General features: G+C 42.7%; 2 protein-coding genes across 3 annotated transcripts in view; both read right to left on the bottom strand.

Annotated features, from left to right (window-relative positions):
* Positions 1–5,083, bottom strand: part of fras1 (Fraser extracellular matrix complex subunit 1) — a 162,762-nt gene extending 157,679 nt beyond the window's left edge. For both annotated transcript variants that reach the window (XM_029510392.1, XM_029510393.1), the window contains exons 1-2: positions 4,584–5,083; positions 1,709–1,740 (exon numbers count right to left, since the gene is read on the bottom strand). In XM_029510392.1, coding sequence (XP_029366252.1) covers positions 1,709–1,740; positions 4,584–4,665 — 114 coding nt within the window. In that variant the 5' untranslated portion in view covers positions 4,666–5,083. The remainder of the gene's footprint in view (positions 1–1,708; positions 1,741–4,583) is intronic.
* A 3,746-nt stretch (positions 5,084–8,829) lies between these two features.
* Positions 8,830–17,797, bottom strand: mrpl1 (mitochondrial ribosomal protein L1). The gene is made up of 10 exons (XM_029509946.1): positions 17,794–17,797; positions 17,661–17,705; positions 16,826–16,934; positions 16,310–16,586; positions 15,320–15,403; positions 14,913–14,984; positions 13,888–13,999; positions 13,672–13,772; positions 12,544–12,625; positions 8,830–8,989 (listed from the first exon to the last, which is right to left on the bottom strand). The coding sequence occupies exons 1-10, from the start codon at positions 17,795–17,797 to the stop codon at positions 8,886–8,888; spliced, it is 990 nt and encodes a 329-aa protein (XP_029365806.1). The 3' UTR covers positions 8,830–8,885.
* Positions 17,798–18,216: the final 419 nt, after the last annotated feature.

Here is an 18,216-nt window from a genome sequence, read left to right as displayed (position 1 = left end):
TTGGCATAAATCAAACGCGAACACCAGATCTAATCAAACAAAGAAATTAAAGTCAGGTAAAAGAGAAGCACGACGTGGTGGTGCGAAAGGCTTTTAGCACACAGGGAGGCCCGCGGGCTTCTATTCAGACCTGCACTTTAATCTGTTTCTCTCTCCCCATTTGTTCCTATCTGCACAACACTCCAGGTGTTGGAGGAGGAGGGGGGGTTCTTCAGCTCTTCACTTTGAACTCCAGAAGGCCTGTGTTTTTTCTTTCTCCAAGCTGTGTCCAAACATGCTGGGACGTCCCACCTGTCTCCCGGCCCTCTCCTTGTTTTTTTCTCCCTCCCAACCTAAAACACAGACTCACCCACTTCTGTCTTTACATCCTCACTCCACCAATTATCCCCCTTCAAAGCCGGGGGGGAAAAGTAACAGGAGGGTGGTGGTGGGGGGGGGCAGGATGTGTTCTGGTGCATTCACCGGATTGGAGGCGGTGGCAGGTATGTTACTAGTTCGCTGTTTTAAGCTTTACTGTCATTACACTGATAACACAGCAGGAACAAAGAAGGACATCGTCATTATTCCTCCTGGGAACCAAAACACCGACGCCGAGGACCGTGTTTAAGGCTTTTTTTTTTTTTTAAACTGCGGATGGTGATTTAAGGATAAATTAGAATTTTTCTCCACTACATGGAAGGCTGTCTGACTCAAAGTATATGGCAAAATCATTAAGTAGTAAAATCATTCAAACAAAACTATTTATGTTTTTATGGATTGACACAACTGGAAGTGTAAAATGTCAGATGTTTAACACGGCGACGCTCCCATGTGCGAGGCCGTGCCCTGAAGCTCTGACCTCAACCGCATTTGACACCTTTGAGGGGGAACGAAAGGCCATAAACTGCAGTTTCACCCAATTTAACCCTAACCTCAGCATCAACGACAAACCTGCGAACCCCTGCAGGCAGGCTCCAGCGTGAAGGGGGTTGTGTCCAACAATTACATCTTTAGGCAGCTAAGTACTTTTAAGGTTTGGAGGTTCAACTCCCTGAGCTGGTCTGCGACATAAAAATCATAGAAAAAGAAGATGACATTAGATGTCAGTGGGCAAAGCATGCGCTGCCTACGCCAAGAATCAGGCAACTTCTCGTGAGTCAGCACCCCGAGCCAAACACGACGACTTCAAAAACATTAACATCAGTCTCAAGCCGCCAAAGAATATCAAAACAAGAGCACATCTCGAAGAAAAAACCTTGGATGTGCTCCAGAACCAGGCAGAAGAAGCACAGTGGAAAAAAAAGAAAAAGAAACTCATCACAGTGTCCTTTCCAGCTCCGAAGAAGAGCCCACAACCTTCAATCAGCAGAGCAGCGGGAGTCGGCAGCTCCGCCTTCAGCCGCCAGACCCACTGCCAAGCCACATCGTGCTTTCTCATCACTATTATCATCCACAAAGTCAGTATCCGGCATGCATTATTGATGAGGCTCATCATCTAGACCACGTCTCCGACAACAGGAGGATGTGCAGCAATCCCTACTGATCTCAGCACATATACACACTTAACAGCTCCGGCCGTCACTCATACCAACTTCGTAATGTTCCTCTGAACAATGCAGAGCAAACAGCCATCAGACTCTGCAAACAGACTCTAAGATCCTAATTCTGTAGGAGGACAGGCATTTCACTTTTTTAATCAATGAGCCCCAAGAGGTAAAAGAGCACCTACCGCATGCAGGGATCCTTCATGGATACAAGCTCCTGGGAGGGAGAGAGAGATAGAAAAACCATTAGCATCAGCCTTCAGTCCTAATGGGTTATGAACATTTGGCTTTTTTCATGCAGCGATTGTGTAAATGTGTCATTACAATTCCTGCAGGTGCCGAGGTCAAACTGCATTTCAGCCTCGAGCTACACGAGGAATCAATTCCCGTCAAACTTTGATATGTGAGTTTGTGAGAGCTGAATGTCAGGGCAGCAGCGTTACTGTCAAACTCGGAAAGCTGTCTCATGAATTATGAGACGTGAGTGGAAGAATGATGCAAAGAAAGACATTATCCAAATCTCCCCGATATGAAGCTCAGCCTGAAAATCAGCTCATGTCACAGATCACAACAAAAAGTCTCAATCAAGATGGACAAACAAGTAAAAAAAAAAAATGTTGATGGCTGTTTTCACATAGCTTTCAATACAATCACATTTCTTGGGCTCGTTTTTGTTGTGCTTTTTTTTCCCCCCACATTCAGCCTCATCGGCATTCAGTGCACTTCCCCTGGAATTGAAAAAGCTGGAGCATGCTCCACCTTCGGACTGAAAAGGTCCCAGAGTTATCTCTGCTCAATTTGAGGAATAAATGTGAAGAAAACGCAGACGGACGGACGGAAACAGCAGCCTCATAAAAACAAGGCTGGAGAAACCCGAGACGCCACGGGGGGAAAGTACAGCGGGAGGTTAACATTTACCGTAATGATCCAGATGGGAAAACAAGAGTACAGTTACAGTTGCGGAGTCATACACGATGCCCCTGAGCGAGTCTATTTGTGCTGCTGCTGTTTCAGGCTCTTTATCGCTCAGCAGGAGGAAGAGCGGCCTGCAAAACGCAATCTGCACGTTGTTGGCGTGCACAAGTGGTTGACTTCTGCAGCTGAAGGAATACAGTTGGTCTCCAGCAGCCCGTTAACGAGACGCTTCCTAATTAACCCATCAGATGGAGGTGGCTCCGCGTGGGCGTGTGATTCTATCAGAGAAGGTGAATCCAGCGTGAGCAGACTTTCTTTATGCAAATGTCCAAAAAAAAAAAAAAAAAAAAAAAAAAGGTTGTGAGATTTTTGGCTTCACCCAGTTTCACTTTGCATGGAAATGACTGTTGACAGGTATCAGCTTTGAGATTCAAACGTTCACTGTTACTCCAAACATGTCGCTGCGGTTTGATGCGTTCCATTTAACTTTAACTCTGAACACTTCAGAGAGCAACAGGAGGAAAAGGAGGGCAGAACTGCTCGGTGCTGTCCTCCTTCAAAACCATCAGCTCGTGAGAATTATCATCTGAGTGAGGTTCATCTCGGGGAAAAATGGAAAACAGACAGAGCCTTTTCACATTCTGATAAAGTCTAAAGAGATGATGAAGTTCTCAGAGAAGAACAGAAAACCCTGAACATGACATCCATAAATGTTGCGTCTCTCCGCCCTAACCTCACTGTCAAGTCTGCTTTATGTCACCCACAAAGTCTGCTCAACCTGCAGGAGCTTCTCACATCAATTATTCACCATCAAGCAGAGATTTTACTGTTTTCAGCATGAAAAACAGGCAGATTCCTCCCAGATGGAGCAAACACACCAGTAAAGTCTAGGACAGACTTTACACATACGTCCTTGGACCGGTGCATCGTGGGACGGAGGGGCAGTCGAGCTTCAAAGCCAGCGTGAGAAAGTCTCATTTGAAGATGACCCACATTACCTGCAGAGCTCAGGCTGTCATTAGCAACAAAAGGCCGCCGTGTGATGCTGTCGGGGGTAATGATGCTGCAGTTACAGTCAACAAACTGTGAGGGAACCTCACCTCCACCCCTCATCCACCCAACCAGCCAGCGCGTCTTTATGCTCTTGAAGCAGATTGGCCTCGTGCCGAGGAGCTGCTAATGATTTTGGTTAAAATAGAAAAGTCTGAAGTCAGAGCCGGAGTTCAGGTTCCAGCCAGCCGGAGCGTTGGAGGAACCCAGATTCTGCTTCTGCTGACTGCAGCTGAGCACGGGCAGACCTTTTAGACTGGATGCACAGCTATGAATATTTAAGGCGGAGGAGAGGCCAGGATTGACTTCAGAGACGTGCTCAGATATTCAAGAAAAGCCGGAACGCAGAGCAGGTTGACTCAGACAAGTGTTGCTTTTCCATTTGTTACGTGAACGAGGCTGCAGAGGAGCCATCCGTCACGAGCTTCCTTCTTTCCTGGACTGAAGTTTGACTTCACTAAGACTCTGAATTGATGAGAGACACACAGATCTGATTACAGAAGCACACAGCAGCCGTTCAGGGGCTGAATTTCAGGCCCCAACTTCACATTTTTCACCCACACACACACACACACACACATTTCCTGGGATGTTAACAGGAGTAGAAGACAAACTGGACTAATTTGAGTGTGTGTGTGCTCCCTCTTCCGTTAAATCTCTCAGAAATCCTGTCAGATGACTGTTGGTGTGACTTCCCCACCTTTCCTCTGAAAGAAACAAGAAAAAGAAAACCGCACCAACTTCTCTGCCCTCACTGTGGGAAACAATAACCCCAAAGCAAGGTCCTGCCCCCCTCCAGGGGTCCTCAAAGGAGTCCAGGACTTGCCTCAGCAACTTGAGGAATGAATTGCACCGGCTGTCCAGCTGCCAGGATCAATGGAGACACAATGGCTCCAACTTTCAGCCCCCCTGAAACACCCCCATGTGCAGATTTCAGATTCGTGATTCAGTGTTGGGAAAGTAGTCAAGGTGGAAGTGCAGGTTCAGGTTTGGGGAGGGGGTCTGTGGTTCCAGTGGTGGTCCCTGATAACTCCTGACCTACTTAACAACTGGGTGAGTTAAAAAAAAAAAAAACAAAACAGAAAGCCAACCCACCTTGTGTGCCTCCGGGAACAGTGAGGAGCCCAGCCAGGACAAACAGCCACCATCCGCACATGATCGCGTCCAAAACCTGCATTAAATCCAAAATCCAAGTCCTGGGAGGGGGGGGGGGGACGGTGTGTCTTTGTGTTTATCTCTCTAGTCCAGCTGAGAGTGCTTCTCTCTGAGCATTATTACTGTTCCGATGTGACAGAGAAGGAGCAGCGGGGAAAGAGATCCGGGAGGACGGAGCGCACCGGCTCCGGCTCCTGAGCGCTGCGCTCCGGTCTGCAAAACACAAGCGCGGTGGCAAAAACCCGGAGAAGTCTCCCCCTCTGTCTCTCCCTAAAAAATAAATGAATGGAATAAAAATACAATATAAAACACAGTTGGAAGGTAGAGCAGAGCGTCCTCCGCCAGCAGCGGCAGCTCAGGCGGCAGCAGCCCGGTCGAGGCGCATGACGAGGCGGCTGAGGCGGCCGGACTTTCTGCGCTCCTGCAGGCGAGTGCGTCTGAAGTCACTTCTGCTCGGTGTTCTTGTCCTCCCCATGCACCTCCCCTTCTCCCTCTTCTTCTTCTCCTCCGACTGCCCTCCTCTCTCCAGGAGGACGTCCCACCTCTCCCTCCCTCTCAGATATAAACTCCGCTCCTTCAGGACGAAAACACGGAGGGAATATTTTTCTGTTTGTTTGGATGGATGAAGAGTAGATCATGTGGAGGATTCGTCCATTTTAATCCCATTCACATTCACACTGTGTTTGTTAATCTCAAGTTAACAAACACTGTCCATATTATTTATCATGCATTTTCATATTTCTCTCTGCTGACTCTTTATTCCCTCTAACGTCTCCATTAGGCTCTTGCAGGGAGTTTATGGTGACTTTATCTCACTTAATGGCATTTAATCCTCCAGGATTAGATCATCTCTGTTTATTTAAGATGTAGGAGGATGATGTTCCACTCTGCTCATAAAGCAGCTGCATCCTGAGGTTCACCAAACACCTGACAGGGAGGGAGGCCAAATCTTTACTTCTTCAGCTTCATTATCTGAAGAGACATAAAGAGTCACTTTAACCTCGTGTGTGTGTGTGTGTGTGTCTGTGGATGGTGGGAGGAAGCTGCACTCAGGAAGAGCAGGACCCGGGTTCAAACCCTCGGCCTGCATCTGCTGCATCACCGTGCCACCAGCTGGGGATTCAGATGGCTCCGATTAAAATAGTCTACCTCATCCTCATAGTGCAGTAACAGTGATTTTAAATGTTTAACATTCAGCCTCATGGAATCCAAAAAAATAAATAAATAAATAAATAAATCACACAACAGCTTTTGAGTTGTATTCCTCTGAGATGCACACTCTGCTTTTCATTATCAGTTTAGCACACTCGCATATTTGTTTCTCCTGTTGTGTCATTAGAGGTGAGATATCCAGTGTTGGGCGCGATCTATAAATCCTCAGCTAACACTGTGCACATTATTTATTCACTAACTCTTGAAGGAAACTGCTAAAAAAAACTGAGATGATTGATTGTTTTAAAGATGACTTTTGCGTTGTGTGCATCTGAAACGGCTGTCATCAACTCCACTGTCTCTTCAGCCACTTAGAAAATAGTTTGAAATGTTTTTATTGTCATTTGTTCCACTATCAGATATAATATATCTACATGTTTTTTGAAATATTTTTCTCTTCTTCACGGGCGTCCTTGTATTCTACTTTTATCTTCTGCAGTGTCAGTGACCTTCCTGTGTTTCTCTAAATAGCACTTTGTATTCATATGGCATCAGAGAGGGTTTATTCCAGCTGATGTCTGAATAATGACCCCGTGAGCTGCAGCTCTTTCTGAGTAATGTTTAATCAGGGGGAGCGCAGGGCTGAGATTCCTCAGCGTCACATGGCGGTAACCTGATCTCCGCTCGGCCCTTTTGTCCTCAGAATCAGTTTTCCCTTCTTTTGCGGACAGTCACACAGTGCTGACCGTCGTGCCAAGCAGGAAACCTCCAACGTCTGAGCTGCGTTCTCAGGTTGCTGCTGTGGTTAGAGGTTTTGAAGTTAGGGTCCTCTCTGGGTATTTCCTTTTTCCTCTTCCCTTGGCACCACCCCTTTACCTGATTTCAGTTCACCTGGTGAGTCCACTCCCGTTATTTTGGGCCTTTTATCCTATTTGACCTTATCATTTCTTTTTATTCTCCTCATTACAGCCCATGTAATGAGCTTTAATGACTTCTCCATACAAAGTAAATTTTATGAAAACATGAATTTTCTTTTACATCTTTGATTTTAACAAGCTCCTTCTTCACATGCAGGTTTAGAGATGGACACTTTTTTTTTTTTTCATCATCGCTCACCACACTTGTATGTGTTTGGACGCTTGTGTTTGTTTTCCTCTAATTTAAAATGAACTGCCACTAAAAATGACTGCTGTCGGTTATTCTTAATCACTCAAACAGAATCTTAGAAAAGGTAAACGTCTGCGTCTTGGTGTGACCCCAGACTGACTCCAGGACTCCGTGGTGGGTCAGGCTCTTTCTCACTCTGGTTCACTCTCTGTGAGTTCAGCTGCAAGTTGAGTTACAGTGCTGAATACATTTGTGCCGTTCACACAGGTTTCTTGATGAAATTAAATGAAGCAGTCGCTCATCTCTGCAATGCTGCAAATCCTTAATCCCACAGCAGTTAAGCCTGAAACAAAGTGAGCGTACAAGACAGACAATCAAGTAAAAACCACGACAGGAAAACATGCCTGGAAGAGTTTCCGTGGCGGCACGACGAACAACTTTACTCAAGTTCCTGCTCGTCGGCCTTTTGTCATTTTCCACAGCGCCACTATCTTCATTGTCTCTTTCTAGTGTCTCCCTGCTGCTGAATCCTATTACATTAGCTGCAGCAGCAGCAGCCTGATTTGCCCCATGGGGACCAGGGAAAACTTATCTCCATCGTAAACTGAATATCAACCTGCACAGCATCTGAGGACGGATGTGTAAATTGCTGCGTGATGCTAATTCAGCACACAGTTTGACTTTGGGGGCTTTGAAGTCGTGCAATTCGTTCGATGGCAGCAGACATAATGCTGTTTTTTGGTCTTAACGGGGTGTTTTAATATGAACTGGGCTCAGTTAAAACCTGAACACGAATTACTTCAGATCACATTTAAGTCTTCCAGCCTTGTTGGGAGATCAGACATCACACAGGGTTGATTTTATTCATGATCCCCTCAGATGTGCTGTTAATCAACAGAAACATCCATCTCTGGGTTGGATGTGAACGTCGAGAACTGTTCCAGGGACGTTTGGTAGATCATAAAACGGTGCAACTCAAATACACAAATCAATAAAGACGTTCGCCGAGTGACCCTTCTGAGCAGCAACAGGTTTCCGGAGGAGCGTTGGTGAACGTCGCCGGGGATCAGCAGGACAGCCTGAGTCAATGCTGCCTTCTGGTGTTCAGATGCAATTACTGACTCACACCAGCTGTTTGTGAGTTTGTGCACTCGTGGGTGGTCATTACTACACTGAAAGTGCATGCTGCCGTGTCACTATCTGCTCATCTAGTTTCAGGTTCTCAATGAGATTTCATTATCTCCGACCGGCGCTCTAAACCCAAAAGGATTTGTTGATTACTAAATCTAAAATACAAAAAACAAAAACATGACATTTAAATAAAACAAGCTTTCACTACTGGGCAAAGACATGCTGAAAGGACGAGTGATAGTTTTGATTAAATTATGAACATCCAAAGAAAAATGCTGCAGCTTTTTGTTTCTCCTTCCTAGGAGCTAGAAAACAAGAGAAGTGTCGACAATAGATCTGAGCATGAGGCAAAAAAACCCCTGCTGTTCACATTCTTAGAGACGTGTTGGGCCAAGATAAAGGTTTAATGATTGGACACCAAATATTTTAAAACATTCTCTCGCTTGCAAATGTGAAACAGCTCAAAATGAGTCACGCTGTAAAAGGAAATTAATTCCTCCACAAAGGTCACGAGGTCAGTCTAAGTAAAAATGACCAAACCTGCTCTGACAGAGGACAGAATTGGATTTTTTGTACTTCTACAATGATTAATTCTGAACACACACAAGAAGCCTTTAATGACCTTTTACAGACTGCCAGGCTTCCTGTAAAACATTAACAATGGCGGCTGATTTATGGGCTGTAGTTTTCTGTGGGTGATTGTTAATAAAAGTCACTTTCCTGTTCTGGTCACCTTGTCTGCTTCGTCCTCCTCTAACCCTCCCAGGATGGTTTCAAATAGGCAGGAGGCAAAAACTCAGAACAAACACTTTATTCACTACACGGATTATTACGTACAATCTGAAACACGACTCATTCCTTCTTCTTCTCTGCTGTTTTGGGTAAAACGTCTTCGCTGTTGAACCAAAGAGCTTCGCTGGTCTGACTGGAGATGATTGCTCGCTCGATGAAAGGACCTGAGGTGGAGGGAGAGGAGAGAGAAGGGGTTAGCAGATCCAGAGCGACTTGACGGGACGATGCGCGGAGAGAAATTCACAGTTGATGCTGAAGAACGGCAGCGACACAATGAGAAAACAAAATGGTGGCTGCTCTCTTCCTCAGACACCGGAGCAAAAGTTTTGTGTTATTTTCACTGTTTCAAAAGCTGCTAATTTCATAAAGGCATGAAAAAAAGGAGACAACACATTTACCTTTCGTAACCCCGATCTTTTTTTCTTAGAGAAGCTTCTGCTTCCCAGAAATTGAAATTATATAAAAAGGTTGAGTGCCATTACAATACTGAGGTTGAGGCTGAAAATATAAGACATTTTGGTTTCCTCATTTGCAGCTCAGAACAGGAAATAAAAGATCAAAAGACTGATCTGGACTCTGAAGTCAACTCTCAGATTCAACAGCCAGCTCTTCCCACCACATTAACTGGACAAAATGATGCTTTTAAACTAAATAAGCAACTGATTCACATTGAATTGATCAAAAAGAAATGTGATGCAGCATCCAGAGAGAGGCCTGATGACCGCACAGAATTAACTGTTGTTCTGTCGGCACAAATCTGAGACCTTTAAAGGATAAAAATTCAAGAGTCTCCCTGAAGACCAAATCTGAAAGAAAGAGTTTGAAAACTTTTAGACCGCATCAGGCTGAGCATAAATTTGAATAAGTTTATATGAAACAGATGCTTTCAATCTGTTTCACCCACACGTTCTTTTTCTCTTACTTTTTTTTTTTTTTGTGGTAACTCCCTGAAGTCTCTTCCCATTTCTCTCAAATACTCCCCTCACCATCACTTTCCCTGTTGTCTACTCTGATGTGCATCCAGGTTTTTATTTATCAGTAAATAGTTGTGCTGCTGTCATGAATAATTCCTCTCAATGTTCAGGGAAGGGTGTTAGAGAAACACGTGTTTACGTGAGTTTCACAGTTTAACTGAGGTTCATCTGTGTCTAAGTCTCCTTTGGTTTCTGCCCACAGTGTAGCCATTAGCCTCTGTAATGAAAGTACAGGAGGGAGGGGGGAGTTCAGTATTCGGCACATTCAAGTCTTCTGATCCTTGACCTGTGTGTGCAGAAGTAATTAAACTCAGCCTTAGAGTCCTCGAGCGGCTCTTGTTGGGCAGCTGAACTACTGCGTAATGTTCCCTGGCATAAACTCAAAGGGACTCCAGAGGCGCCCAGGTGGCTCGGCTCGCCACGCCACCTTCAATCACTGAGATCTGAAAGTTAGAGCGCGAGGAAGGAACCGGTGCGGCAGAAGTGGAAGCTTTGCTCTGCCCAGGGGGGGGTTCATCAGAGCGTTAATGCCTCCCAAAGGGTGACCAGCAAAAAGTCCCTCAGGGATCATCAGCAGCATCAGGCTGTGATGGCATCGCCCTCCAGTTTACAGGAAGCAGCTCCGGCCTGGTCTGGTCTCACCACTTCACTTTGCACCGAGAAGATTTCCTTTACATTTGTTTGGTAATGAGCACAAAAAAAAGTGAAAAATCTATTTCCTTCAAATTAAAGCTGGTGATGAGGCGAGAAACAACACATCCTCTCTCATCATTGCCTCCACACCTCATTCTGTCTGTTTTAGAACTGGAGCAGATGCAGGGTTTTTTTTTGTGTCTGTATCCCCACAGAAAGAAAATGTAATGTTTGTATATTTGGACACTACAGCAAAAGGTAAAAACTCTCACCCACTGAGAAGAAAGCGGCCTTCAGGCCTAACTCTGTTTTTCTTTAATAGTTACAGTTATACTATAGTTAAAAATCAATCCATTTGTTTTCCTTGTCTGGCTCCAAGGACAGAAGGTGTTATGCGCTGTGAAGCTCTTGAGGTGAATTTGTGGTTTGTTGAAGTGAGATACACAAATAAATCTGGGCATTTTTAACCATGTTAGCCGTCAACATGTCTGCTCGCTTTGCTCCAATATTACGACTGAAACAAAAAAAAAAAAAAACACCCTCTAAAAATCACCTCCAGCAGGTCGAAATGTCGATTTGTCCGAGGCTTGATTTCTTCCTGGTGAACGTCACAACCTGACAGACTGAGTTGTGCCTCCTTTCATATAGCAGAACATCATCCTGTGTTTGTCGTTGATAGAAGATGCGAAAAACCATAAAAGAGGAAAACCATCTGTTTTCAGCTGAGGAGCTTCTGTGGAAACGCGGCCCTCGAGAGAGAGTCAAGATAAATGGGGTACGTAGAGCGAGAGAGGGAGTTTGTGATGAGAAGTCCCAGGTCAAAGAGGGACACCGGTTTTAAAGCTGCGCAGTTTACTTCAGGAGGAGAGTTGTTAACGTTTTATTTAGCAGGTTCAGAATCATTTATTTTTTAGATCACTTCGGCGCCTCGAACTAATGAGGACTCATTAGCAGATGATTACACTCGGCCTCTTATTATTGAAGGGAAAATGGAGAAAATGTAGAGAAATGAATAAACCTGTCTGACTCTGCTTCTCTGCTCACTACAGATGAACACTGGAGGGCAAACAGGCTTTCCAGGACAAACTGGGGCCATTTCCATTTTTCTGACTAAATAACATCATGTAAATGTTTATGTATTGTCTTTGAATAGATGCTGCTTCCATTCTTTAGTAAATGGAATTAATTTTCTTCCTTAGGAAAAAAAAAAAAAAGGAAATAAGCCTGAGAATTTTAGACCTCCATGTCCTCTGATCATAATTCAAGTCTAGGTTCTACATAAATACTGTGAACCCATCAAAGGTCTCCACAGAGAAATGCTCTCAGCCTGTATTCAGAAACTGAGCCTTAAAACCAGCTGTCAGGACTTCCTGAACTTTGTGATGTCACTTCCCTAAGACACGCCCCCAAAGCTCTGGCCACCTGATCCTACCTCCCAAAATTGCAGATTTTGGTTTCTGACTGCTAAAATGTAAAATCTTCTTTATTTTACTGAACCACTCAGAAAACAGTCAGCGAATGAGAAAAGAAGATTGGCTCCTCTCTTCTGATTGGCTCACAAGTACGTTACTAAAACTCCAGGGAGATAAAAACTACACTGCATGTCAAAAATCAAAATGAAACAGAGGAAGAGTGTAAAACATGCAACCTTTATCTCATGTGTTAATTTAAAAAGCAGCATAATAATTTCATTGTAAAAAAGTCTTTCATCTCTTCTTTCCAGCAAAATGTGTTTTAAAAACATTGCTTGTTTTCCACTGAAGTACACCTGTGTCAAGAAACATGACTGAACAGGCTACACTCATTTCTGGGAGACAAAAAAAAAAAAAAAAGGATTAGAGAGCTTGTTTGAGTAAAAGCATCTGAGCAAAAAAAAAACCACCTGGCTGTTGTCTGCATCAGTCTGGCTACAGATCTGTGAACTGAACCACAGAGAGAAATCAATTCCTGCCGGCAGACAAAAGCCATCACCATTTGAAAGCTTCTCCTCTCTAACAACCAGTGCAGCAAATACACAATGAGCCGTCAAACAGAGAGAGCTCATCAGTCAGTGCTGACTGAAGAGAAGAAGAGTGATTGAGCACCATGAACTCAAGCTGTTTGTGACATACCCATGTCGGCCGGCCGACGGGAGCAAACATCCACCAGGATGGTCTGCAGGTTGGCTAAGATGTGCTCTGTGGGCATGTCGAGCTGTGCAGAGGAGAGAAGACAGTGACTTTAACAAAATGGATCACGACATTTCTCTTTCTGGACGAAATGTTTGTCTGACATCTGACAAATTTTCTGCTTTCTCTAATTTTCTAAATTCTTGACCAAATCCAACTACATTCATGATATGCCGCCTGCTGGAAGTTGTCAGGTTGTCTTTTCAACATAAACTTGAGTGAGGGGCTTGAGAAGCAACAGAAATAAAAATAGCCATTTTTCACAAATTTCTGCACAAAACAGATGAAGTCTAAGATTAGCAAAAGACTGGATTTGGAACTCTGCTGCTGATTTTTGCCAATTAAAATCACTTCAGGTCAGAGGCAGAGGCACAATTATAGAAGCATAGACATACAGAGCAACAAAAAAAAATAAAAAAAAGAGAAAGAAGAAGTCCTCCTCAAAGTGCACAGATTTTATGTTCCAGTTTCCTTTAGGGAGAACAAACTTATACATGTTTAATCAGGATTTCCTTTTTAGCTCCGAGCTCTCGACCATTTTAGATCATCACAGGACAGTAAAGTGGTGGAAAGTTCACAGAAAGTTGAAGACCTTGCAGGTTTACGATGCTTTCACAGCTCATCATGCAATTTCATTCATGTGTCTCATGAACGAATTGGAATTGTTATAGAGATAAAGCTGATTCTCCAGGTTAACAGGGGAAAAAAAAAAAAAAACAAAAAACAGCATGTCTCACTCAAAAATGCGGAGCAATATGTTTTGGTATATGCAGCTGGGGGTCTAATGGGATTATAGGGTTGATTAATGTGTGTCCTCCATTCATCTATAATCTCTAATAAAATGTCAAAACAAGAAATCGTGCTTAGTATAAATACTAGAAAATGCAACAACATTCAGTTAATATGATTGAACTCTTCAAATCTCACAACAAACAGCCTTCTCTTTGCCACTTAAATGCGTTATGCATCATCAAAATGGCTGCAGATTGATTTTCAATGAATGGAATCGTTGCAGCTCTTACTTCCTCACATTGCCATAAGAACACCACCTCCTGTACGGTTATCACATACCAAGGCTATCTGGGTCCTGACGTAGCAGTCGCTCTCCACCATGAATTCATGACCGCTTTTAAACAAGTTCAGCATCTTGGGAATGTCCATGCCAACTGAGCCTGGGCGCCAACAGAGAAGAAGAATGGATGAGCACAAGACAAGGCCACCACAGACTGACTGAAATCATTTTATCACACAGCAGAGGAAAAGAAGGGGGGCGGCAGTTTTTCTTACCTCTCTTGCTCTTTGGGAACTTCTTCCTCAGTTTGCTTTTCAGTGGTAAAAGCTTGGGAAGTATATCTGGAACTGCTACGTAGAAGTCTGCTGAAATCTCATCGTCTAAAATCTAGAAATTTAAAAAAACTCCATCAAATTTAGCCACAGAGGAGGAGTCTGAACTGTGAGGGGAAATATTTGTTAACAGGCCAATCTGTGCAGTTAATGTATCCTCCCTCTATGACAGAATTTCACATTGTGCTGACAAACTCAGCAGATCCTGAATAAATAAAGAACTTACTGGCTTCTGACAGCTGTGCTTGTAAAAATGGTGACGGTCAGGTCTTTCTTTAAGTGGCTAACTAGTGCTGTTAAGCTGTGTCATTAATTTAAAAAAACATTACTCAGAAGTCCTGAAAAAAATCGGGTATAAGTGTGGGACCTAGGAGATGTCTCTTTATTTCACTCTGTGAGGAGGAGGGGATGTGTTTCATCTTGTTGTATAGATATTATTTTCAGTTTAAATTTTGATGTGTTTGCTTTTTTAGCTTGTGTTTCAATGTTGTGAACCGACTCTTTGGGGAAAAAATAAAGGGATTGATTGATTGTTGAATTCAGATCACATGTGACACAAACACCTGGGAGAGAAAAAGATAAACTGTCGTCACGATGCATTCACACTTTATCTACACTGACCACATAGCAGAGACCGCAACATCAGTGTACACAACAGCTCTTGTTCACACAGCGTCCGGTACATCTGAGGATTAAACTGAGGATTTACAACCTGAGCTTACCTCCTAAGGTTTGAGTGTGTGAATCTGTAACACAACATTAACACTGCAACATCTTCTCTATCCTTCAAATACATAACAGCATAGAGAAACAGCTTCTCCAAACTCGGTGCTGATCTGAATCTATTGCAGGTAATGCACAGACAGTAGATTAGTACCCCCACCGTCCAAAGACGGACTACACTCTTCTGTAGAGAGAACAAATTACACTTGATCAGCACATAGTTTGCTTTTGCTTAGCCAACTCACCGGCTGTATGAGCTCTGCTCCTCCAGCGAGCGCAGCTCCACTCTCCTGGGCAACTTTAATTTGATTAGCATCCTGCAGAAGGGAAAAAAAAAACAAACCAGAGGCGATGCTTCCCATTTCAATCTGATTCGGGTGTGTCAAAGTCTGGCAGATGCCACCAGTGCCATCCATTATGGTCATTAAAATGCACCCTCAAGCCACAACCCCACAACCTGCACTCCTTGACAAGAATATAAATCAAATCCTGCTCGCAAGTGGAAACTTCAGCCATCACAACTACAGCTACCCAAACACATTTATTACAGACAAGCAAGGGGGCAAATAAAAAACAATTAATCAACAACAGGCAATCAATTGGCTATAAAATTAAGATTCAGTGAGGCTGAACAGGGGAATATAGTTTTTACCTCAGTAAAAAGTAAAACTTTGTTCATCTCCGTCTTAATGGGGTGAGGTAAGTGCACAGTGCTGATGAAGGCGTCGACTCTTTTCTGCAAAATGAAAAACGTGCCAATCGTGAATTATCATCAAATAAATGAGAAAACAGAGGAATGTGTCAACTGATTGTGCAGAGAAACACTGATTGGGCACAGTGAGCCTCATGTGGACTGTCTAGACCTCAGAAGCAGCTCAAATCTGGTCATGCAGATGTTTTTAATTCTTCCATATCATGCTGTTTCTTCTATTTATTTTGTTGTTGTATTTTTTAAGCTAAATGGTTACAAAGCCTGATTTCTGGAGGTGAGGTGATATCAGCTGCAGCCAGAGTGTACAATCTATAAATTAATTCCCTTTTTTCACTTCTAATTAATTTTTATTTTGCCTGTCTTTTCCTGTCTGTAACAGCTAATCTTCCTGCAGTGGGACTAATTAAGGACTTATTTTTAAACTCAAGCAGCCCATTACTGATAAAGACTAATTCTTCATTGACAAAGTTCATTAATGTTCAGTTTTTGTAAAATCTGTTTCGGTTCAACTGCGTGGACTGACTTTGTGTTACTTTGTATTTGTATTGTATCATTCTGCAGCGTGGTGCACTGCACTGTAGAAGTGTTGTGTCCGTCCCTCACACATCTCTGATGGTAGGCTAAATAAATAAATAAATTAAAAAAAATGAATGAATGAATAAATGACTGGTGGATTAGATAGATAGCTAGATAAATAATTAAATAAATTCATAAATGATTAACTAGCTAGCAGATCAATTTGATAACTAGATATAGAGATACATTAATAGGCAGATAACAAACCTGGGAGCTGATAGATTAGATAAGTACTGGATGGGGAGTTGAAACTGAACTCTCTAGCACCAGTGAAAGTGTGAAGTGAAAATCATACGATATAGACTAATTTTGACAGTTATCACCTCAGAGTTATTGATTTGTGGATGCCATTACCTTTTTTTCCAGTTTCATATCGAGCTTCAGATCAACATAAACAGGCTGACTGCACGGGGTGAAGTCCAATGCTTGGTACTTCTTTAGCAGGTCGATGGCATCTGAAGCACTGTGGATGGTCCTGGGGTAAAACCTCAAAATATACACATCATCCACTGGTTTCCACGCTGTCTTGCCATAGGGCTTGTGTCTGTTTTTGTCATCGATCACCCTCTTTGTTTTCACTTCTTTCTTTTCCTCCTTCTCCGTTTCCTCTTTCTTGACTTTTTTTTGTGTCCTGAAGAACAACAATGAAAATATTATACATATAAATCTAATAAACTAAGAAAGAACAAGACAAAGAAGAAAAATTGGCCTTGTCTGAATTTTATGGCATCATGTGCTCATTCAACAACAAAGTGGTCCTGGTGGACAGTTCTGTGAGCTAAAAGAGTGTGAAGCAGAAAAAACATCTTGAAAGTAAGGACAAGTTTCTGTTTTAAGCTTTTTCAACATAAAAAAAGTTTGTAAGCTCACCTAGCAGCAGCAAAAGTTCGGACTGGGATATTCCTCTGTGCAATTTGTGAAACACCTGTGTAGGTGGGAATGCCAACGCTCAGCAGATGCCTCCGACATCCTGCTAAAACTGATAAACAAGGATGACAAATGAAGAAATCTTTTGTGAGGTGCAAATGGTGTTGTACAGACAGATGTTGCTTTCTAGATCTTTGGGGCAGGATATTAAAATGCAGACCACGTAATATTATACAGCTGTATTTTGCAAACATAAGTAATAAACAAAGTATGTTTACTTAAACCAGACAATGCCATTACAAAGGTGCTGCCATAAAACCAGCTTGATGCATTGGATTTGTGTGTTCCTGCTATTTTATTTGCATTACATTGGAACAATTTAACTTTTGCCTGCGTCATCACTGCTTAATCTTCCAAATTCCCCCAAACATTCAATTTTAACCAAATTAAAGCTCCTCACCGCCCACTACGACGTGTTTGGATAATAACTGATGGATCCATTTAAAAAACGGTTCCTTTTGCCAAATATACATTTATTACGCCGTTTGTATTAATGCCGAATTGAAGGAAACCCCACGTGAATCGAAATGTAAGCATAATAAACGCTTTCCCGTGTGTAGAACTGTGTAACAACCGAGGAGAAAATAAGAAATCCAGTTTTGCGATCGGTGGCCGTTAAACCGGAGGGATAGCTGACAAGCTAAGCTAACAGCCTGTGAGCGTTAAACCGGAAGAAACAGGAGCTCGGAAAATATAAAATTAATTTCTCTTAAAAAAAAATACATTAACAAAACTTAGTGTCAGTTACAAGAAAGTTCATTACACTCAAACAACTGACCTTTCCACACAGTCCGCGTGCAGGTGGCCATGTTTGGGAATCTGTCTGGTCCGTGTGGAAACAGTGAGACGATCCTATCAGTTCCGCCCTGGAGGTTAAAAATATATATATATCCCATATCCCACACCCCTACCCATTCTGTAATTTAATAATTTTTAAGTTTAATTTTTAATAACCAACAAATACGATCAACCTAAATTCGGCATTTTTGAAATTTTCTACACCGATTTGAATTTGTTATGGGAAATAGGTTTGACTCACAGTTAAATTTAACCAGAGGTGGACAGAGTACACAACTTCACTACTTGAGTAAAGGTACAGATACTCCTTGTCAAATATTACTCCAATACAAGTAAAAGTACAAAAGTATTTGCTCAAAAATTGCTTAAGTAAAAGTATAAAAAAATATACCTCAGGAAATACAGGAAATTATAAAAATCCTTTTCTGATCATACTTCTTGTCATCGATTCAGCATGACAGCAAAAATGGAGGCTAGAATTAGTGAGTTAGATTTGCGGCTCCGCACTTTAGCTAGCTCAGCTGATGCTAGTGTTG

This window comes from Echeneis naucrates, chromosome 9 (assembly GCF_900963305.1).
Source record: "Echeneis naucrates chromosome 9, fEcheNa1.1, whole genome shotgun sequence".
Taxonomy (NCBI): Eukaryota; Metazoa; Chordata; class Actinopteri; order Carangiformes; family Echeneidae; genus Echeneis; species Echeneis naucrates.
Note: the sequence above shows the minus strand (reverse complement) of the source record. Positions and strands in the feature narration are given on the sequence as shown.

What these genes read in the sequence shown, in the direction of transcription:
- mrpl1 (XM_029509946.1), bottom strand. An exon ending in ATATGAAACTGGAAAAAAAG is followed by an intron (nt 15,404 to 16,309) that starts GTAATGGCATCC and finishes TTCATTTTGCAG; the next exon opens with AAAAGAGTCGACGCCTTCAT. An exon ending in AAGTTTTACTTTTTACTGAG is followed by an intron (nt 14,985 to 15,319) that starts GTAAAAACTATA and finishes TCCCTTCTGCAG; the next exon opens with GATGCTAATCAAATTAAAGT.